The 23,954-nt window shown below is 40.1% G+C and overlaps 1 protein-coding gene across 1 annotated transcript in view; it reads right to left on the minus strand.

The window, feature by feature from the left end:
• The window catches only part of ZNF804A (zinc finger protein 804A), a 156,475-nt gene extending 132,850 nt beyond the window's left edge, over positions 1-23,625 (minus strand). The window contains exon 1 of the mRNA XM_074145741.1: positions 23,512-23,625. Coding sequence (XP_074001842.1) covers positions 23,512-23,622 — 111 coding nt within the window. The 5' untranslated portion in view covers positions 23,623-23,625. The remainder of the gene's footprint in view (positions 1-23,511) is intronic.
• Positions 23,626-23,954: the final 329 nt, after the last annotated feature.

The following is a 23,954-nucleotide window of genomic DNA, read 5'->3' on the forward strand; positions in this document are numbered from 1 at the left end:
GGGGTACGTGGTCACAGTTCCACCAAAATGTTTTGAAATATATAGCATTACATGTGACTTTGCACCGGAAATATGCATTTAGACTCCACACGATATTTACTGAAGCCAAAAGGAATTAAGAATTGCTTTGTGCTGTTTTTCCAAGAACAAGCAAGATCTGCAAATACAGCTCAGGTGACATTCTCAAAACTTAGTATTTTCCACCACCACCCCATCTATATTATTGGTTTGGAAATGACTGTTTCTAGTTATACCACTATTAATCTTCAAGCTCAGCTCAAAATTTACCTATTATGCTTTTACCTTACACATCTATTTGAAAATTAGCTTGATAAGTTTCTTTACAACTGAGAAAAGTCCATTAATTTTTTTCCCTACATTTAACTATACAGATAATATTACTGAGCCAACGAACAACAGTAAATGTTGGAGGTAAAATAAGGAAGGTAGTTGGTAGGGATTTTAAAAAGATCACCACATGCCCATATATTTTACTCAATTTTTATTGAGCAATTTCTAGGTGGGCAAAATGCCAGCTGAACAGAAGGACCCAGCGCAGGCAGGTAGCAGTCACCCCATTTAGGACTATTATGTCCAGTTGTTAAGGGGAGCTGTCAGCTCAGGTTATACATCAGTAACAAAAGGAAAATGCATCACTACCAACCAAGCTACCTTGTAATTTAAAATATATACAAGTGACCTGCCTGTATCCCTTTCCACAGAAAAATGGTATCATTTAAACTGTGCAAAATACTTCTATATCCAAAATATGCCTGGCCACTTACTGTTTTCCTTTGAAAAAGTCAAGAGTCTACAGAGATACTAGTCTTCCTTAATTTCAGAAATATAAATCTCTTAATGCATGAAAACATGAATTACTGTAGTCTTTCATACATATCTCAGCAATTTGCTGCAGCAATAGCAGGCAATGACGTCCCAAAAGTTCACATAGTACACATCTAATCATCTATTGCAAACATTTGCACGTATTTCTCAAATAACCAGGGAAAAAAAGTCTCATACAAACAGTCAACACTATGAGAAAGGAGCTCCAACATTAAATTCAACAGTCATTTTGCCATCAACTTCCACGAGAAACATTTGCCATTCAGGCTACCAAAGTGAGAAGGAAACTCTCAGAAACAAGAGAGGTAACAATTCTTTGGCCACGTAAGGGTCTCCACAGACAAGAGAAGTCTTGGCCACGTCCTACCACGGAGGAGTGCCATATAACCAACACAAACAAACCTTTCAGACATCCCAAGCTGCCCATCAGAGTTCCCATCCCAGCGAGACAGAGTAAAATTGTCCCCACCTTCTTTTTTTTCCTTTAAATCTTTAACCTAAATCAGTTCTTCCCCATACTCTTTCAGATGTCCAGCAAGGTGATCAGAGAAGGCTGAACAGAAGCACTTACTTTGACACAGTGATATCGGAACAACTGCTAAAGAAAGGCAAGAGGGCAGCTCTGTTGCATTGGTGCCAAGTTGCTCTATCATATGTGAAGACCAGCACCTGATTTGACTTAATTACTGTACTTCTACAAAAAATTCTGTCGAGCATCAGATGTAAAAGCATTTAATGTTTTAACTATATTTAAACAACTTTTCTAAATATTGTGTTCTGTTTTCCTGGCCCAGTTCATACAAACCTAAATTGAAAGAGATTAGGAATTAAATTTACACAGCGTGAGAATCACAAGTTTTGTTTTGTGAACTTAGCTCGATAAAATGAAATAGAAAGGATAAACTACTTAAAGATGCAATCATTGAGAGAAAAGGAGGAGAATGGAGCATGGTGGGGAAAGAAATAGAGCAGGTGTAGTTCTTCCTACTGATGCTGTTATACCTACTGAAGCCAGAAAGACACTATCTAAGAGGGGGGCGGACAGCTGGACACAGCACTGATTCTGCCCTCAGAAACTCAGGAAGAGCTTGCACTTTTCTTGTAAGCTTAGGTCTTAGATGCTTACTGAAATGATATCTCCCAATGATTTTAATGACAAGTGGACCGATTAATCTCAAAGGACATGTGAATATTCTGCTGGAGAAAAAGAAAACACAACAGCAAATACTAATTAACTTAATAGAAACACTATGGGCTTTCAAAAACTTACCATGAACGTCTTCCATACCTTCATCTGAAAAAACAAACCTGCTCCCAGTAACTTTTGTTTGGCAGAAGTACATCTACATGAGCAGATGCACGTGCATTAGTACTTTAGTTCCCAAAGTATGCACCTCTGGACACCTCAACTGCTCGTTTACTGCATTTTGATGCACACTGTGGAGAAGTCTTAGAGCACACAAGTGAAACTGGAAGATGTACTCCAGGACTCGCCTAACAGACTCCACCTTCTAATGGCCTTTCAGTCCACTGGAGCGGATCAGAGATAGGAGGAAGGAAAAGTTCATCCATTGCACACACTGGGGTTTTGATGCTCTTGCTCTACAGACCTCCCTTGTGCTTCCTTTGTGTTGCCCTGATTGCTAAAACAGACATAGCCAACCACACAGAGAATGAATTTTGTGTGCATCCGTGTATGAGGGAATGTTTGCATGCAAGCACATAATACAAAAGTTTTAAATATTTTATTTGTGTCTTGCTTTATCACCTCATACACTGCAAAGAAAACAGTGCAATTATTATAAGCATAATATCTAATTGCATTTTCATATTAGGGAGTAAAAAGCTGATTCTGGAATTAGCTAGGCGTCTCAGGCCTTAAGTCACTTGGGGCTATGTGTACATTATAAGGACATTATACAACAGGATGAATCTGTAGATTGACGCAGTTAGTGTAAATAAAGGTATACCATGAGCAGGTCCGGGACTTTCTTTAAACTAGATTTATTCCAATTCCCTAGATCCAACACACGTTTCAAAGCTATCCAAAGGCCAGTCACCAGTTTGGACCCCTACTGTTGACTTAACATGTATTTTGGTAGACTCACAGAGGGGAGTTTCGTTTTCTCCAAAAGCAATCTAGTTCATCTGTGTCAGTACCGACGTGCAAATCACACCAACGCATGGTAAAGGGGGAAAGGCAATCCACTTCCAAACTACAGTATCTCTCTGAAATAAATAATAATGCAAGCACAGACAAAATTAATTTGACAGGAGCTGAGACACCTCAGTGCAGCTCCTACAGCTCATACGGGCAACCCCAACTTCTCAAAAGGTTGCATACGTCAGCTGTCCTCATTCCTGCCCTTAACCGTAAGCAATGTAAGGCAATTCAAATTAGCTTAGCCTAGGAGGAAAGAAAGCTAAGCTGAATCGATTTACTCATTGTTTTCTCAGGCCAAAAGCCTGCTCAGATAACACAGGGTAACATTTCTAAGCCAAGGTAATGCAATCATCCTTACAGCCCCATGATTGACTTAAACATTCTCCAATTATTGCTATAGGAGGCATAAGTAGCTCTGTTCTGATTCCCACTCATTGGCATGGACCAGGAAGGCCATGTGGAGACAGAAAGAAATTTCAGCTATATTCAGGCTATTCAACAGGTGAGATATACATAAAGTATCAAAAGGCACATATATAACAAAAGCACTAACATCAGAACAAATATGTGATTCAGTTAACACCATCCAGTAAAAGCAGAACATACAAGATATCTCGTTTACAGTGTATTTTATTAGTGGAACAGCAAGACATGACCTTATTTGAAAAGCTGTCACTGACTGACAACTTGTAATATGTTGTTACAAACACTGAAAATGAGTGAAATGGACACTTTCCTTCAGGAAGAATGAGATGGGAACCAGTGGTACATGTCCTGGTCTCAACACATAAGACGAAGCAAGTTTGATGATAAATGAACGTTTCAGAAACTAAAACAAACAGTTTAACAGTCAGAGAAGTGCGTACGTGTATGAATTTACCATGGGGTTAATTTCATTTACCTCTGAAATGCAGGCACATTAGAGGAAACAGAAAATCTAAAGCACACATTAGGAAATTAAATATAAAAATGAAAACTAACATTTACAATAAGGTTTAAGCAAGCAAAACATACACTACGTAAGCAGGAATCTTTCAAAAAAAAAAATCCTTTTTGTTCACATGAAAGGAGTCAGGAGTGCTATGTTACAGTGCTAGAAAGGCTCATGATCCCTGCCTGCCTAGCAATTGGAACATATTAAAATACAATTCTAAGATGCTTATTATGGTGTAATGAAGCTAGTTCTCTTCTGATATCTGACACCTTTAAACAATTATATTTCAGTACAGGCTGTATCTCCAGGTAGTAAGTGGATCTGAGTAGAAAATAATCAAGACAAGTTTTTCCTATCAGTTGAGCACTTGTAACATTAGCAGATAGTAACTTCATTGCAGAAGAACTGCTCAGCTTTCCCCTGAAAGATTCTGGTCGTTAAATATTTCAAAAAGTTGCTTTTTCAGGCTTTGAGTGGCACTAAATATTTTTAAAGATGTTACCTCCTCACTGAATGTCTCGTTCAGTGGCTTTTTTTTTAACAAGATAGCTGCTCTCCAGCTATTTTGCTTTTCTACACATTCCAAACATCAGCTTGACGAAGGGCGCATACAGGTGCCGCACTCCTTGCAGCTGACCTTCTTCCACACGCGTACACAGACCAGCAAGTATATGCGTGTGTATGCCTAGGTAGCACTGAATTACTATGCTTATGTTTATTAGAATATTTGATTATTATTGTCATCTGGAGAGACTGTTCTTGCAGGAGATGAGCTGGAGAAAGGAGAAGGGAAACCAGTCAAGAAAGCTTCAATAAGGTTTGATGGTCAGGAGTCAAAAGTTTCACAATCTTGTTTTAACCATTCCTCTAAGCCTTTCAGAAAACACAAAGTTTAGGCACTATTAAGTTTTCAGTATACGCTTTTTCAATATCTTCTTGACTTTCTGACCTTATGTAACTCCCAAGTACAACCGAAGGAGCAATTCCCAACGTAGCTCGTTACATACCTGAGCAAAGCTACATGCTGCCACAAGTCTCTGAGATCTGCTCAAGAAACAGCCAGAGAGTCATAGACTTCCCTGGAAAGGCCATCTTCCTGCCACTAAGAACACTGCCCTCTTCCAGCTACCAGCAGCTGAACCCGCCTCGGCATTTCTAGCAATGCCATACTGAAGCAATCCATATGCTTTGTTACCAGCCAAGTCCTCCTCTCCTTCCTCCCTCACCCTTCATTTCTTCAAAAATCACTTTTTTATTACGTTTTTACATGTTTTTGTGACGAACAACAGCTCAGGTCTTTATCCTACAGACCTGAAGGTGAATTTCTATCAGATTAGGTGTTCACCATAATGACGGACAGTTTAAAGTAACAGATCTCAGTTTTGCTGTTGTCTCCTTGTCCATGAAAAATCTGAGAAATTTTTACAAGAATCATGGAATGGTTCGGGTTGGAAGAGACCTTAAAGCTCATCAAGTTCCAATCCCCCTGCCAGGGGAAGAGACACTTCCCACTAGACCAGGTTGCTCAAAGCCCTATCCAGCCTGGTCTTGAACACTTCGGCATCCACAGCTTCCCTGGGCAACTTGTTCCAGTGTCTCACCACCCTCATAGTTAAGAATTTCTTCCTAATATCTAATCTAAATCTCCCCTCTTCCAATTTAAAACCATTACGCCTCATCCTATCACTACACTCCCTAATAAAGGGTCCCACCCCATCTCTCCTGTAGGTCCCCTTTAGGTACTGGAAGGCTGCTATGAGGTCTCCCCAGAGCCTTCTCTTCTCTGGGCCCAACAACCCCAACTCTCTCAGCCTGTCCTCATAGGAGAGGTGCACCAGCTCTCTGATCACCTTCGTGGCCCTCCGCTGGACCTGTTCGAACAGGTCTGTGCCCTTCCTGTGCTGAGGACTCCAGAACTGAACGCAGTACTCCAGGTGGGGTCTCACCAGAGCAGAGGGGTAGAATCACTTCCCTTGACCTGCTGGCCATGCTTCTTTTGATGTAGCCCAGGATGTGGTTGGGATCTCTTCAGAATGAAAAGATCTCTTTATTTTCGTGTGATCACACTCTGCTTAGTCAAGTCTACCTAAGTACAGCCTTCACCATGCTGCTCATATTATGAAAGGCATGGAGACCCTCAAAATACTTTTATATATGTATACTTATGTGTGAGCACACACACACTCATACCGGTGTTCTAGTTGGGTTTTTGCAAAAGAAATAATTGTAATAACCATGCATTCATTTAGAAACACAAACTACTGGGTTCTGTCTAGTCAGGCTTTATGAAGATTTTTCTCACTTGTAACTTCTCGCAAGAAAAAATGTGGGGTATTACAAGCAGTGAAATGGAGTAGCATAAACCAGTTCTCTCATTTGCAATATCTGAATACAAAAATTGTCATGTTTTTCCAATCAGCTAAATGCCAGCTGCAACAATATCATTAAATCTGTACCAGAACTAACAAATTAATGAACAAAGCAATTAAGACTGTATTACAGACCTTATTCTTACAACATAATAAAAAAATGCTTCTTTATTTCTAACAAAAAAAAAAAAAGTCAAACCAAAAGCTCAGAGCTTGAATTCTCATTTTCTGAGTGACCAAAGGCAGTTAATTTAGTTCTAAAATGGCATCTGGTTTTGAGAAATAACTTGCAGACATTTGGTATATGAAATGGAAGAAAGCTCAAAAAACACCAAAAAACCCAGAAAGCAGCATTAGGGAAGTATAGGCAGAAAGGAAAAATACCCAAGAGTATGTGAGACAGAAAAGAAAAGCAGGAGCATGGCCAGACAGACATTAAAAAGGACAAAAACTATAACAGAGAATTGCATTTAGCAAATCTGTTCAACTACAAGTAATACAGTCATAGGCAGCCCCCATCCCTCCCAAATGATGGATATAAAAGAAATGGAATATGGAAACAGGAAAAGGGAGCAAGATACATAAAATACTAAAGTTTACTGTATGGCTTGGGTTTTTTTTTAAAAAAAAAAAAAAGTGTTGGGCAATGTCAAGGAACGTAATCACTAAATTTGATTATTTACTTCAAGTATTTCTCAAATCCAGAGCTTTGTCACAAAAACGATTGCTCACCAGACAATCCTGGCATCCTAGGATTTTATTTCCTTTTTTTAAGTGTTCAAGCATGCACACTACTTGCCACCATTGTATTTAAAAGTTGTATGATGTTTTCTTTCCTTCCTTTCATTGCCAATTTCGGTACTCTAACTGGAGTGAGAGCAAGGTAGCTGTACTACCCCAACTGGCAGGTTAGTGCCGTGCTCCAGGCACCCCACTCTCTAGCACAGAGAAAGAGGGGACAGAAGAAAACACTACGGTTGCCCAGAGCAAAATAACACAAAAGCTCAGCAAGTTAGGTCCTATACTTCTCTGCAGTGATGAAGAGTGAAAAGGAACAGACAGATATAAGAGCTAATCCTGCTATGAAAAAGTAGACAATAACAGGTATTTCTGCGGTCTGGCTGTCTGCAGCATCACTGGGCAATGAATTTTGCAAAAGCAGTGTGCTTCTTCAGATTAAATAAATGCACATGTTGACGGCTCTCATGTTTCATTACAAGTTAAAATTAACTTAAGAGTATTGGTGATTAGCACGTCTTCTTTGAAGCTCAACTTCATTCAATTTATGTCTGCCACTTTAAAAACTCCATCTAAGAAAAAATGATGGAAGAACAACCTGAAGTTGTGGTAGATGGTGAGTGATGGGAATGCCAATCTAATCAGGACAGTAAAACTGAGAAAATTAAATTGTACAGCTGCATAAGAATCAACAGTGAGATCTAAGTTCAACATAACACAGGTATTTCCAAATATTTGCAGTAAAAGGAACAAATTTGACAACGTTTTTTAAAAAAAAAAAAAAACAAAAAACTCAGCAGATTCAGATAATCCCACTAACCAGAAAAATCATGGAAGGAAAGTCAGCTGAAGTGGACTGGGAAGGTCAAAGAGCCACGACAGAAAATGGACCTACCCACTCAGATGAGGTTTGCACAGAGCAGAACGACAGCAAAATGAATCGGTGCTAATCAAGGTAGGTAGACTTTCCACAGATAGGGGGAAATAAAAAAAAACCACATGGGGGGAAAATAAGGCAAAGACTAAAAGACAAAGAGGTCAGAAATAATACTTCATTTTTTATTTCTGTTCTTTCACAAGGGAAAGAACAAATATATATGCACACATATACAACTGAGCAATTAATAGTGCAGAAGGAAATAAATCTGTCAGTTCCTGGCAAGGATCACATTATTCTTACAAGATACAAACAAGCCTATCTTACAAGTGTTATAATCGGGGATTTATCAAAGCACCTTCCTGAGAAGTTGAAAATTATATCTGATACACTGAAAGCAATAGAGAAGTCATAGCACAACTAAAAATTCCGGAAAACTAAAAACTCTACCCATATCCAAATGCTACATTTGCAGCAAGGACTTTGAGGAGTGGAGGAGGGAACTGGGGAAGTGATAAGAATAGGATGAAGTGAGCGGTCCCAATGATGTTAGTGAGACTAAGTATAGAATAAACACATGCCACTATAAATACAGGCTGCACGATTCACCGCCAAGTATCTATACACGAAGGAACCACTAGCAACATTCATGGAATTCTTCTAATTTCACCTTTTCTATGGACTACCAGAAACCATTTTGATAAATTTAAGCTGAAATGCTGGAGTGAGTTGGAAAAAAAAAAAAAAAGCGACAGCATAATCAAGAGTAGAAGAGCTAATGTATGAACAAAGAGGGAAACAGCTAAGCCAAACTTGGAAAAGATGCAAGTAATGAGGGTTGTTACAGTTCACAAATATCTAAAGGATGCAACCATGGAGGGGGGACAGTAATTAGTCAGGACAAAAAGGGCTTAACTTCAAATAATGCAGAGGAAATACAGAGGAAACACAGTTGCAAAATAGTAATAGTATCAGGAAATGCTCCCTGACAAGGGCAACAACAGTTATTTTAAAGCACAGAGCATCCTATATAGATGTGCATATTAGTCATCTTGCATGGAGTAAGTCATAATCTATACCTCCATGAGAGTCTAGTCATGATCCTACTAGAGAGCTGCAGACACAGGGCTCAACCTGTCAAGAGCCTTTTACTGTTCTTTATTTTGATGTGAATGATGATGCCTTCTATTCCGAACCAAACTGCACAGAAGGTTTGTGTGGAAATACAACTATATTGAGTACTTGCGGCTATTCATTTAAATGACAATTTCGGAGTGATTACAGCTAATAAACATGCTATTTCTAAACCTCTGATGCGATATTATGATTCTGATAGACCATATGGTTTCAGTGTATTTATACTGCAATGAGCTCCTTGGAGCCTTTTTACATGTCAGCTGTGACTGAGGAGGTGTACTGGGGGCACACAGCAGGTTTGCGGGGCTGCGGGGAGACTTGTGGTGGACCCTGTGCCCATTGGGGTCAGTCCAGACACTGCTGTGAGCCACCCGCCCCCCTCGCCTCCCACCAGGTTCACCACTGCCAAATTTAAGGAAGTGTTTCCACAATTTAAGTCTTCTTTCCCAACCCCAATACCCAAATCAGTAATCAAAAGTTAGTATTAATCGGCAATGAATTAAATTAAACAAAATTCCCTGTGTTGAGATTGTTTTGCCAGCAACGGGAGCAGATGCTTTTGTAGAGGTCAGTATTTAACTTACTAAGACCCCCTTCACTTGCTAACAGCACTGAGCTCAATCAAGACTTCTCCTGCCTAACCAGTCGAGTCATAGATGCTCTAAGAGTCCCTAACAAGTAAACAAGAAATATTACTGAATAATACAAAACGTCACCAGCTTCTTGCAACATCAGTCTTATTCTTTAGAGGGACAACAGGAGAACCTCTGAAGAAGAGCGTACTAAGTATTTCTTCTTTACAGGTCACTGAGATATTAGTATTTTTTACTTCTTTTCACTCTGTTCTCATAGAGTTATGACATGAGACAGAAGTACAGTCACATTAACCCTACTGTAATCCTGCCATTCGGTTGAAAACGTGGCCTATTAGTAATTAATCTTAGAACTGGAGGTAATAATAGCGCTCTCCACTTCACCGATAGCACTGCTCATCCTGCATTTATAGCTTGTACAAGGACCCTTGACAGGGGAGAGAGAACTAGGGGAATGTGTTAGCTACTGCAAAAAGGAGATAGAAGCCACTGACTTCGTAACCTGTAATTCACCAAAAGCTTTTCCCTCATTTTTTTCTGCAGTTAAACACTTACTTTAAGAGACAAAAGGTCCACTTTTTTTTTCCTCCTGATGCACACATGTGAGACTCATTAATGTTAATTGGATTTATGAATGCCTGTTGAAAAGAGAAGAAGCTGTAAAGATTTCACATTTGCAGGGAAACAATCAAAGGAACAATTTCTTGTGCGTCTCGCTGATGAAGAGATGAGGAAATAATGGATGAGTCACTTTACATTATGATTCAAAATTCTTAAAATAGAAGAGATGAAAACACTGATTTCTGTACGGGTCATACTCATGTAAGGGAGTCTTTCTAAGAATCCAATTTGAACCTTCAAGTGTAGTCCTGCTTCTAATTACCTAACTCCGAGAATAAATCATGGTCTCTGAATTGTAATTATCCGGATTTGTTGCTGTAATTCAATTTGGCAGGTGTAAAATACAAGTGTAATTTCCTCTACCCCCCTGTAGTCTTCAAAGAGCCACTGAACTTGAGCCATTTGATAATTTATTCCATATTGTAGCTTTCACATTTACTATGCATCAAACTTCTGACAGATTTTTTTTTTAGAAGGCAATTATATATGGCTCTGGTTACTCTACTAATTGATTTGGAAATAAATCCAACATTCCTTTCTTGACTACATCATGGTCGGTATTAGCCACTACCTGGCCTGCAGCACCCAGAGCACTTCAGAGCAAGCTCAAAATTTCTGCTACCTGTGATGGGGACGGAGGAGAACATAGAGTCTTCACAGGCACAGATTTGCCCTGTGGGGACTTCCCTCCAAGGTTGGTCTTCTGCTCAGTCCTGTTCAACTAATTGGAAACTGTCTGTTTGCATCAAATAGCTCCCTCTTACAGAAAAGCGAGATTCAGCCACTCATAAAGAGCTTTGGCACTGCATTCCCTCAGAATCATATTTGCTCTACGTAAATCATGAACTGTAAGAAATGAGCACGATGCCACACCACTATGTTAAAGAACAGGTCTGAGTATACAGAATATATATTAAAATATAATATAAAAATATTTTATATAAGAAAATATATAAATATTGTATAAAGTAAGTATATAAATATATAAACCCCAAACAAGATCAACCCATGAGCACACCATACCCACTGTATGAAACAGATGCAAAATACCTGACCAATTTCCTGGAAATATTCAAACTATGGAAGTATACACTGTCCATCCCACGGTGCAAGAGCTCTGTGGGCTGAAGAGGATAAGCTTTATATCTTGTTCCTTAATTTTCCCTCTTTGCAACAGTCTGCATCTCTAGTAATGGAGGAGTGTGGCATACAATGCCTTTAGAAAATGCTCAGCTTGAGTTTTTCTTGCCTCTGCATAATGCTGTTCTAATGACAACAAATCAATTCTCCTATCAGTAGTGCTCCTGAGTACCTTTTAAAAGCCTTTCCAAAATTAAGATTATATACTCCAGCAATTTTTAATATGAGAAAGTATAATCAATAAAATACTGCTGATAAGGCATTTGATTTGTGGAGAGTGAGAGCTAAATATGAATTAGTTTTGGACAAGTTCCGAGTCCATCATCTTTCTTAATTACAAATTGGGTGACTGTCTATGAATTGCATGACTCAGCTCGGGAATCCCTAAAAAGAAATCATAAGTAGATTCAATAGTTGCATTTGATTTATTTGTTACTCAGAGCAGAAACAAGCACTATACTTCAGACCACTTGACAGACTGGGAGATCCCCAGAGAAAGTCGGTAGAGACACCACTCCTGCCAGCCATCCATCATCTGGGATGAAGTGAGCCACAAGTACCCAGTGGTCCTGAAAGGCCGTAAGCAGGATGTGACAGCGACATGCCTTGCTCCCCAAGGAACCTCATTACAGAAGATAAAATTAAAAGCCACTCTCCTATAGATCGAACACAGAATCGTAACGTTGACTGAGGATGGAAAGGACATTTAATTCTACACCTTGCCTAAAGCACGACCAAGTAGATTAAGGCTGCTTGATCAAGTTTTGAGCATCTCCAAGGATGGAGATCCCACAGTCTCTCTGGTAACCTCTTCCACTGTTTGACCACCCTCAGAATTTTCGTTTTTCCTAGTACCGGATTAGAATTTCCCATCTCTTAACTTGAGCTTGTTGTCTCCCATCATACACCTCTGAGAGGAGTCTGACTGAGCAAAAATTCTCCAAATCTATCCAGTTGCTCAATGCAAGAACCTGAAGGAACAAGGCAGATAACGGCTACTGCCACCATGAATATGCTGACAGCGATAGGCAAACCTTTGTTATGGTCATTCTTGAGTTCCATTTTATCATTAATCACTGTAATTGCTTGCTATCATTTGGTAACTCTTCCTTTTCTCTGTATGAAATAGCTTGATTATTTTATTTTCCTTGGCACACCTAGCTGCGCACTGGAAAACTCCACTTTTCTCCTTTATTTCTCAGTTATTTATAAAGCAGGTCCACTCTGGCCACACTCTATCATCACCTGCAGTTGCCGGCATAACGCTACAGCTACCAGGTTTCACCAGACTTTTTCTAATTTCATTGCCTTGACACTTCCATACCCACAAGCACTCAAAGGTGTTTCATAAAGAAACTCTCAAGTATTTTTGACATCCTGTTGGAAGCAAACTCTTCTCTCTGCTCAACAGGCCATTAGTATTACAACTCCAGAAACCTTTGGAAGCAGTCCTTTAAAACTGTTTTAATCTCTTCCTAATCCTTAATTCTACCTGCTAGTTCACGAGCATTTGCTTATTTGCCAAACAAAGAGGCGTCAGATAATTTCGTGGCTCATTTGCACAGCAGAAGGACAAACAAATGTTATCTTGATTTTTCTCCCTCATGAAAGAATATTTTCCTTAAAACTATCGGGAAAATCAACATTACTATTAGAAATATCAATGCAAAGAACCAACAAAACCCAAATCTATTCAGCAGTATATTCCACTGCTAACCTCATAGTCTTCTAAAGTATCAGCTAACTATTTTAAGAATGTATCATAAATAGGCAGCATAAAAGCTATTTTGCTTTTAAAAATTGTCTATTAACAACCCTGTTTTATTTGTCTAAACAGTTGTTTACTGCTCACGTAATAGAATGTAGTGTTGTTTATGTAATCACACTGTTTCCAAGTGTTACTTTTAAGCAAACCTAAACTTTGTATCACCTTTTTTTTTTTTTTTTTAACAATAAAGAATATTTTGTAAAAATACAATACTTTAAAAAAAAATACTGGGGACTATAGTCTGCAACTACATAAGAAGCCCAAGATCTCTGGTATAATGTTATAAATAACACTTCTTTGTCATTTTTTTAAATTCAGAAACCAAACCAAGTGAGTGCTTAACCTCTAGATAAATGTCTTCCTGTGCTATGAGAAACGGGGAGGAGGTTTTACATTAATGGAATGGGTAAGTCATTCTTGGTGTCTCCTATGAGCTGCTTTGTTTTCCTCAGTATTAACATTTAGAGGTGCAAAAACAAGTTGTCCAAACACATATGAAAAATACTAACACACAATAAAGAAATAAATGAATGCCTCAATGTAAAGGTTACCTTTGCTGATTAATTCAAAAGCCTTTTCGTCCAGAGAACCTTACTACCATAGCCACAAATACATTTTAAAAATCCCTGCCTTTTCCAAAGGCCATAATAGCCGATGACACGCTTACTCCTTGCCCACTGGGAGCCAGAGTGCATCCCACAGCTGGTACCCATGTGCTGCTAAGGTCGCTTCCTCATCCTCCCTGCCCACATCCTCCCAGGCACTCCTCATTGCCATCCCGCTGCCACTCCTCCCCAGCACAGCCAGCAATTAACCGAGAAGTTAAGAAGAAGTGAACTGGACATGATATTAGAAGACTACGCACCGTTTTCTCCTACCACAGAAAAACAGCATTGCTGAAAAGGGCAGAAAGCAAATTTGCAAACTGGGAATAGCCTAAGACCCAAGTGCTGAGCCTGGGACAGGCAGATTTAGAGACAAGCAAGGCTTTAAGTGAACATCTTTGTCCACGCTATTCTCTCCTGTGATAAAGCCAACTGTTTTCAACGGAGCAAGACCAAATATACAATTAAACACCTTTGAGCAGACTTCCCTAAATAGTTATATGTTCTAATAATGACTAGTTAAAAGAAAAAAAAAAAAAGGCATTTCACTTTATGGAGTTATGCTCAGGTTGTTTCATTATACATTATTACCCTATACATACCCAAGAGTATCCCCAAGTTTTAACTCCAGATATTTTATCAAAATTGATTTTATGAAGTGGTAGTTGACATGCTATTCTGCAACAGGTATTGTGGTCTCTTGATAAGAAAACTTTCAGCAGAAATTAAATACTTAGAAACGGTAACTATTTAAACAGATACCCTAAAAGAACAAATACATTTTTGCCATGTAAATCAAGCTGTTAGTGTACTTACTGGAAAAAAAAAAAAAAAATCCACAAACTTTATGGACACCTACACATAGAAAAGATTTACTTTTTGTTTAATTATGTTCTCACGGGTATCAGATACATTGATGTGTGTCTGCCGTGGAAGTATGTTATCAGTAAGCTGGAAAGGAAGCAGTTTTCCTAGTCCAGAAACTTATTTCTGTAAAGTGAAGAGGCAAATTCTACCAGACATTTTTGCGCTGCAAAGTTTTAAAGAAAACAACCTGACCAAGACTTGGCCAATGTAAGTAATAAGGCTATATGCTAGCTGTGAGAAATCTAGCACCATGAATATTTGAGCTGAGCTGGGTCCCAGAGGACGTAGCCTGATCACTTGCTATTTGGGGAAAGGAGGCTCTCTAAAAATAGCATTTTCACAAAAAAGGAAGTCATTTTAAAGAAATGCAAATCAGCACGGTCAGACAAAAAGCCTGACAAGTCCTAAATCATTTGTACAAACCAAGAATATCAATGAGACACTAAAAAAAAAAAAAAAAAAAAAAACCAAACTCTCTCTCTCCATCCCTCAAACCAAATCTCAACATTTTCCAAGATGTTTCAAGTATTTTAAGTCAAAACCTTGTTCTTTATCGTATGCAACGAGGATAGCAATGCCAGGCGGAAGATGTGGAGATTACTTTCCAGGCCTTATTTGAGGATTTGCTCTTAAAGCTGTGGGGGAAGAATTTGCATTTTCTCTCTTACAATGCTATCTGTATGACTACCACCATTTAAAATTCCATATTGAAAATATTTGGAAACTTACTCTCTAAACTAATTAAAAAAAAAAGGTTCCACAGAAATTCATATTCGCACACAACTCAGATGGTTCAGAACAAACATCCTCTGCCAAGGGAAAAACGAAACCCCAATCTGTACCCTTGCCATGGCTAGTCCTCAGAGGAAGGGAATCATAAACATATTTTAACAAAATTAATTAATTACACTATGACTGTAAAATTCCAGTTTCCCGATGCCTTCAGGCAATTTCTTATCTTTACTGAAAAAACAAGGTTAAACATGACAAATATTGTGCCTCCTTGTGAGTAAATGTTGTTTTGTTTACTTTGGGTTTTTTTTAAACAACATGAAGTCACAGCTCATCATATAACAGTCTCTCAAGAACGCTGGAGGAAAAGCATTTGTTCTCACTCCGAAAATGCGTAGAAAAATAAAAAGGTCTGACTAGTATTTGTTTATAAGGGATTGGCCAGATACAGCTAAATTAGGAAAGCACACTCCCTCTCCCATATTTACATTTGAATCACAAGCGAGCAAACAAAAAAATCAAATCACTTTCCACCACCACCAGGCAGTGTTAAAGAACCTATGCTATAAATAAGGCCGCCATCGTTATTATCTGTATTAAGATACGAAAGAGTAGAAAATGCTCTGGATTGATTTTGTAGGATTACCTTAGTCCACTCCCACCTCTCAAGATGCAACTATTCAATAGCTTTGATTTTTGCAGAGATTAATTGCTCCTGTTGGCATGCCTAAATGCCATTCAAAAAAGGAAATATTGTAATTGTCACCAGTTAGGGGCATCCAAGATCTTGCAGCTACTTAGTCAAGTCCTACTTGAAAAGCCAATGCTAAACTAAAAGTCTCAGTGTCCTCTAGACGTGCTTCTCACAGTTAACTAGTTTTTTTTTTTCAAAGGTGAATCCCTGCTGATAGGAAGTTCAGAAAACCTGTATGTTCCCACAGCCCACAGGAAAGGTAAGACTTTTAGAATTGCAACCTGCACCTTGAGGAGCTTCAATAAATTTAATGAATCAAAAAATATGTGTGGTTTTGAAAAACAGAAGCCAACTTGTTGTTTTCCAGTTAGCACATACGAGCAACATGTTAAAATTAATGTTATGTATCTCTGAGCTAAGAGATTGCTAAGGATATTTGCATCAGAAAATATTCAAAGCAATGGCTCTCCTCAGACATACTCCTTAAGGCCTTGATCTGAAAAAACTAAACAAGTGTGCTAATTTAACCATGGTAATAGTCTAATTACATTCAACAGAATACCAACATGTTTGAAGCTTACCATGCACTTAATAAGCTTTTACAGCACAAAAGTCTGCCTCAGTAGTGGCTCTGAATCAGAAGCTGTTCCAGTTCAAATCTGCTGCACATTGGACTCCTCTCCCACTCTTTTTTGGACCAGATGACACACTCATACCGAGTCTGATGGACATGAAAGTGCTGCATCTCACCACGTGAAACTTGCAACCTCTCAGAGTTGCTTTGGAAATGCACTTAAATTCTTATAGCCTCCTCTTCACTCAACTCACTGAAAGGACCCTGTTGATGAGGGTACTATCAGTGATAGCCTTACAAAAAAAAAAAAAAAAAAAGAGTCTCATTCATATAAATGAACTCTAGAAGTTGATACAGATACGGTTTTATTGTTACTTCTATTTTACCAAATTATTTTGTTGTCTTCCAAGTAGTTGGTTTTCAATTACAATTTAAGTGACACTAATTAACTATTCGAATTAAATTAGGTAGAATTTGTTTTGTCATTTTAATATTTTAATGAGTTAGGGCTGTTCAGCTTCTCTCATAGAAAAGATGTGAACATTTTCAAGTTCCAAACTCGGGTCATGAGCACACTGAAATGCCAAAGACGTTAGCAGATCCACGGGGGACAAGCCACTGATGAAAGTGACAGGTGATTTTTCTCCCTTAACCAATGTAATTCCAGCCTAACAACTCTACCCTACAAACTCTGCAACACTAAAGATGAAAAACAATACATAGCAGTAGTTCTATTAAATTCTGCGTGTATAAGATACAATTTAAAAATTACCTTCAGCTACCAGCAATATACAATATGAGAAACGGAACTGGAGGACCTCTTTTTACCAGTATTTAAAATAAACCTATGGTAAGTGCTGTTTATTTTACATATGTATTAGCTTGAAATCAACAGACATTTCCACCTGATCATGCAGAAGTACAACAGCTTCAGTATTCTTCATCAGGAAAGCTGTGATACAGGTAATTTACTGGTTTCTTACTGTAGTAGGGTATGGACATTTGTAATAGAAATTCTCATAAAGTAGATTTTTATGTCCACCACAACATATTTACTTTAGTTGATCTGGAAATACAAAAATATTCTACAAAATGTAAAAGAACTGAAGACAACAGCCTGAACAAACAGATGGCATTTTTAGAATACACTAGTGTATCAATATCTGAACTCCATGGAGGTTTTATAAAAGCAGAACTAAGTCCTAGGACTTTTAAAATAAGTTAGAAGTATTTGCATTCATTTTTAGAGAAAATATACACACACAGAGGTATATAAATAAAAAATCTAAGCAGTTTTGTTCAATAAACCTTAGAGGCAAGATAGCTGATGGTATAAACAATTGGATTAATAAAAGATAGTCTAAATGGATATCTGACAGCTTTTTACACAGACCTGTACCTACATTTTATTTCTAAGGTCAAACATGCGCCCTGCACTCATGTCCAAGCTGACTGGGAGGCATAACTGCGTGGTTGCCACCTGAAGTTCATATGATCTTCCTCCCCACAAGGCTTACCGTGTTGAGTTCAGAGTTTGATTCCCGTTTGAGATGATTTCTGCCCGCCTCCCCTGGAGCTGGGGGCCGCTATTTCAATTCTACCCCTGAAATCCCCTGTGTACATATTTATAACTAAAGTTTAAACCTGTATATGCAAGTGCATATATAAAGGTTATTGTTACACACAACAATAGATTTCTGTGTTCAGAACGTTTGAAACTATTGTCCTTTAACCAGCTCCTTACCAGGAAACTTTTGGTCTTACCTACTTTCTGTCAGTATGAACAAGACACTTAAAATTAGAATTAAAGTAGCAATTTATACCATCTAAAGGTCTAACCTTTTCACTGACCTTCTTGGGCAAGTTATAGGACCTTACTCATGTATTTTCCAATTAAAAGAAGTGAACGAGCCCTACACAGCGAGTTCTCCATCACTGTAAGTCTTGATGAAAAAGATGCAGAGCCATTTACATGAGTGGAATACCTAAGGGTGAAATAGCAGATACTCCATCACCATCCGTGCACCAGCTACTCAGAAGACCAAGCAAAGACCCAGTTCTCTTGCTGACCAACCAGAAATCTTATGCGTAACTAGCATAATGCCTTAAAATGGTTCGGTTTATAATCTGAAAGACATTTTAAGGATTTAGCAAATCACCTGCAGTCATCACCCCAAACAATTGATTTCTCCCTCCAGAGAGCTATTCTTTCCTACAACTTTCAATACTTTTTGAGATGGTAAGCTGCAAGACAGCAGCCACAGCAAGGAAGATGAATTACAAAGAAAGACCAGCGTAATTTGACATCAATAACTTAAGGCATAAAAAAAGTACACAGTAAGTACATGAAAACTTCATGAGATCCATGGACAAAAGGAAGAGTTTGTAGCAAACAAAATTCTATAAATTGCTACTGCTAAAAAAAACAGCCTTGGGAAAAACTTCGAAGTCACCAAATATGAACCCTGACAAGAAATGCCCAAGCAATCAAGCGTATATTCATGGATTAAAACAACAAGGCATAAGCAATATTACATAAAAAAGCAGAAAGAGCATCAGAAATTCACAACATCGTTGTGTATTACTGACCCACATGGTAAGTTTTCACTGAATTTCACTGAATTTTTAGAGTTGGAAGGGACCATAAAGATCATCTAGTCCAACTCCCCTGCCGAAGCAGGACTGCCCAGAGCATGTCAGAGCATGTTACTCAGGACTGCATCCAGGCGGGTCTTGAAAATCTCCAGAGAAGGGGACTCCACAACCTCTCTGGGCAGCCTGTTCCAGGGCTCTGTCACCCTCACCGTAAAGAAGTTTCTTCTCATATTTGAGATGTTGAAACTTGAAACTCAAGTTTTGAGTTTCTTCTTCAAAAACCATCTGCCACACGAAGACCAGACAGCAGTCAGTTCACTTGGACAGTATTTCACCAAAAAACCAGCCACACATCCCTTCCAAAGAGCTGCCACAGAGCACTCCAGGAGTAGATTAGCTATCATTAAGAGATTGTACGTATTTGAAGAATATTTCAGACAGTAGAAACTGCAGTGGGAGGGGATAAAGGCTTCTCCAACGACCCAGATACCACCAATTTCTTTTAACCAAACTGCTGCATTTTCTAAATGAACATTAAGAGTTTGGATGCTATTCTTCCAGAGGTGCTGAGCCCCTTTCCTGTCAATTCATAGTTCAAATTTGTTTTCCTGATAAGGAGCAGCAGATTACAATTGGTTAAGGGGGCCCTTCCCACACTGAGCAGTTACCCGGTGGGCCTGGAGGAGCATGAGTATGCAAAGCTGTACCATCAGATAGCCAGAACTGTAGGTAGATATGCGTTCCTTCATTTCCCCCACCATCTCACTGAAGGTTCATTCACAAGCATTTTTTTTCGTATTCTGTTTAATTTTAAAAAGTGTTTTTTTACAGTAGCCTCTTTTCTCAGTTTGCCTAAATCCACCCTTTGCCTTGTTCCCTCTTGTGCCTTTCACTTCTCTCCAAGCTCGGGTTCTCCCCATACACCTTCCCTTGAGGAACAGAACTGTGGCCTTCCCTTCGTTCTACTTCACATCTTCAACCCTCACCCACTTCTCTCCACCTCCCAAATAACCCCATCTCAAAGCCCTGCACTTGGTAGGCATTACAGGTAGATAGGACTTCAGGAAAGGCCATGCCTGGGAACCAGGCAACAGAAACACTGCTATTCCATCTTTTTACTAAAAAGTAACTCTCTGATCCTCTCCACTGAGAAAGACTTTATTGAAAGAACAAAGCCTTGTGCTTCACATTCCCTACTAGGTGCACAGGGGTTTGTAGCTCTTTTTTCCTGTTACCTTCTGGGAGCTTTGAACCAAAACTTTGTAAAGCTTTAAATGACTTTAATTCTGTGTGAAACAGGATGTGGGCAGAGGGTGAATATGTAAGGATCACCTGCAAGGACAGTCAGGGAAAAACGTTTATCAGTGAGCTCTCTTGGAGAGCAGGGCAAAAAAACATGAGTTGCAGGTGAATACCAGGTCATTCCAGAGTGGGACAGTGGCCAAAAGCTCTAAGGACCTTCCTCTCCCAATACCTCACGAGCTCCAGGTTTGAAGATAGACTATGTGAAATCATCTTGAAACCACAACTTCATCAATTGACTAGGACCAGCACTTTCCTACTTGCTGTGCAATCCTACTGTAGCACATACAGTCACCTGTCTTTCTAGGTACAGTGTGGTGGCAGAACTCTTTAAGAGAATCAAAGCTTAACAAAAATCATAGATTTGGCACAGAAGCAATTCTACGCTGTACAAGCAGAGGCTGTTTTCATGTTCTCCTCAGTCTATGAGGACGCAGGGATTTTAGAAAGTTTAGAGCATAGATGAAGACAGACTGAATGCTTCGCAGCCAAATGTGAAGATACATCTGAGTTAGAGCAGCTCCAAAATATTTCTGGTTTTTAAATTTACAATTGCTGTTTCTCCCAGTCTTATTCTAGGACGGAAGACACCAAGAGCATATGAAAAGGCTACATTCTTATCCCAACTTCTAAAGACATATTCTACTTTGTATTAATAAAGATTTTAATCTTTTTGAGTTTGAAAGCCTATTTACAGTGTAAGCAACTGATCCTCTGAAATTATGTAACATTTGATTTTCCCACAGAAGCTGGCTGAAACGTACTTCAGCGCCTCAGAACTTAGTCTGAACTATCCAATCACCCTACAGTATCTTTACCCCTTTTAAGTTAAAAAACACTCAAACGAAAGTCTCAGTGTCTGCATACATACCATTTATTTCACAGTGAAGGATTTCATTTTGCTCTCCACAGAACCAACATCAAGCACTCTCCCTTTTAACCCCAGCGAAAACTTTGTCAGTTACACCGCTCATTGCCCACAACAAAAGCTTATAAAGGTAAGGTTTCTCATGGCAAATCCATAACCAATACTATCTTTTCTCCCCTCACATCTATTCTAGCTCACTGAAGAGCAGCGTTGAATTAAATTTCTTTCCAGAGTAAGAGCGTTTCAAAGCCTACGCAATATGTTTATTTGAATTTTAAGTTAATGCCAGTCTTCCTCCACATATTTTGGTCACTAATGGTTTTACCAGTAAATAAATCAATCAGGAATGTTGAGAATACAGGGCTGTTTTTCTGCCAAGGGAAAAAAAAAAATAATAAAAAAGCAAGGATAAAATGCTATTGAAGTAGAATCAATTACGAATCGCAAGATAATACAGAGTCCAAAAGTTACATCAGAGTATTATCAGTCCTGCCAAATGGATCTTTACTGAAATTGTTTAGTAGAAAGAAGGTGATGTATCGTGCAATTATTTAAAGTGTACCAAATATTTCTACAGTAGGTCTTGGTCTTCAGTCTTACAGTCTTCAACTGTAACAGTGAAATATTACACGCATATTGCCATCTCATGGATACTACAAATACTTGTTTCAAATTCCAAGAATGTAATACCTAACAGGGAAAAAAAAATAATAAAACAGAATCCACAGCAAATAAGATTGTGGTAAGATTTACAACCCTAAAGCAGGAACTTTACATTTGAAACAGTCCAAAAATCTGCCTCAGATTCTCTCGTAGTAGTTACTATTTTTATGACTTGGCTCAGACTTGCTTTAATCTCTTTATTTAGGGAGAAATTGCAAGCTTGCCAACTCTAGCAAATGTTAAGTACTTTAGTAAATTCCCCATCAATATAGGTCGTGCAATCGAGGGAACGAGAACGTGGTGACTAAGTTCTGCTCCATCTCCTCCAAAGGGGATTTCAGAATAAGACGGTGATGGGAGAGAGCAATAAACAATGTGGCTAAGCCCTTCTTTCAGCTCTGTCCTACTCTCCAGACATCTGTTTGCACTTTGTTTTGCCATGATTGAGGTGCTACGTGGTGTAGCTCACCCAGCCTGCTGTTATCCTACATCCCTTTTATCTGAACAGGCAGGAGAGCACATGTATTGCCAATACTATCGCGCCATAACTCTTCCATTAAAGTTCATTAATAGCAGCGAAGGGAGTCCAGTCAAGTCAGCAAAAACCACTGGAAACCCAACAGATGTAAAGATATATGGCGTACGTATAAGAAACAGTTGTAATAGCCTATGCAGACTTTCCGGAGGATCTAGCCAAATTACCTAAACCCATCAATTCCTTTCAAACCCAGAGTTTTGCTTTTAGAAAACTTGGCAACCAACAAACAAAAACGTATATCGTTTCTGAAGCTATTCTCGAACAAAACGAACCTCTCTACCCAAATAGCTCAGACCTCAAGTACACAAGTTTCGGGTCCTTTCTTCACTTTATCAAGCAGGACCTCCAGCTATCCCCGGCACTTGGGGTGATGGGAGTCGCCCGGTGACCAAGCCGGACCCCTCCTCGCCGAAGGATGCCCCCCAGCCGCCTCAGCTGCCGCCTCCCCCCGACCTCACCCCGGGCTGAGCGCGGGGGAGCCCCCGCCCTGCAGCTCCCCTCCGAGAAGGGTGTCGGGGCTTCCCGTCCACAGCCTCTCCGCAACCAGCCGCCGCATCGGCAGCGCAGAAAGGACACGCGAGCACCGACCCCACCGCTGCACCGGCTGCCCCCGGGAATACGGGGAGCCGGGGAGAGCCCCCCCCACCCCGGGCAGGGAGGGGAGCCCGGCGGGAGGGAGCGGGGGGCACCGTATCCCCGCGGCGGTAAAGGCACTATCGACCGCGCAAAAAAACCGGCCAGCACAGCCCGGCTGCCTGCATGGCTGGCAGCGCACAGGCAGCGGCTCCCAGTTAGCCGGGGATGCTGCTGTGAAAAGGAGGGAAGGAAGGAAGGAAAGGAGGAAGGAAGGAAAGGAGAGGGGGGAGGCAAGAGAAGAAGCCATTACCAGAGTTTTGTTCCCGTTCTTGCTGAGGGGGCCTCGGAAAACTCCCTTGATGTTGCGAAAGTGCCCGTTGCTGAGGTGCGCGGAGCTAATGACAATGTAGTAGCACTCCATGGGGCCGGGGCCGCCCCCCGGCCAGCGGCGGGGCGCTCAGGCCGGCCTGGGCTCGGCGGGGAGGGCCGGGGCCGCCGGGTCCCCACGGCATGTGCGGTGCCGCCGGCCGGCTGAGGGGCGGCGGGAGGGGGCGGCGGGGGGGAGTGGGGGGGGGGAGGTGTGTGCAGCCCCTCAGGCGCGGCGCGGCGCTGGCTGCCGGGGGAGGAGCGGCGGCACGGCCGCGGCGGAGCCGTCTGAGCTGCCGCCTCTGGCGGGCATAGTGTTATTATAGCGAGCAGCCTTGCCGGTCGGCTGCACTGAGCCAATGGCAGGGAGCCACTGGGCTGATACCG

This window comes from Numenius arquata, chromosome 3 (assembly GCF_964106895.1).
Source record: "Numenius arquata chromosome 3, bNumArq3.hap1.1, whole genome shotgun sequence".
NCBI classification, from domain to species: Eukaryota; Metazoa; Chordata; class Aves; order Charadriiformes; family Scolopacidae; genus Numenius; species Numenius arquata.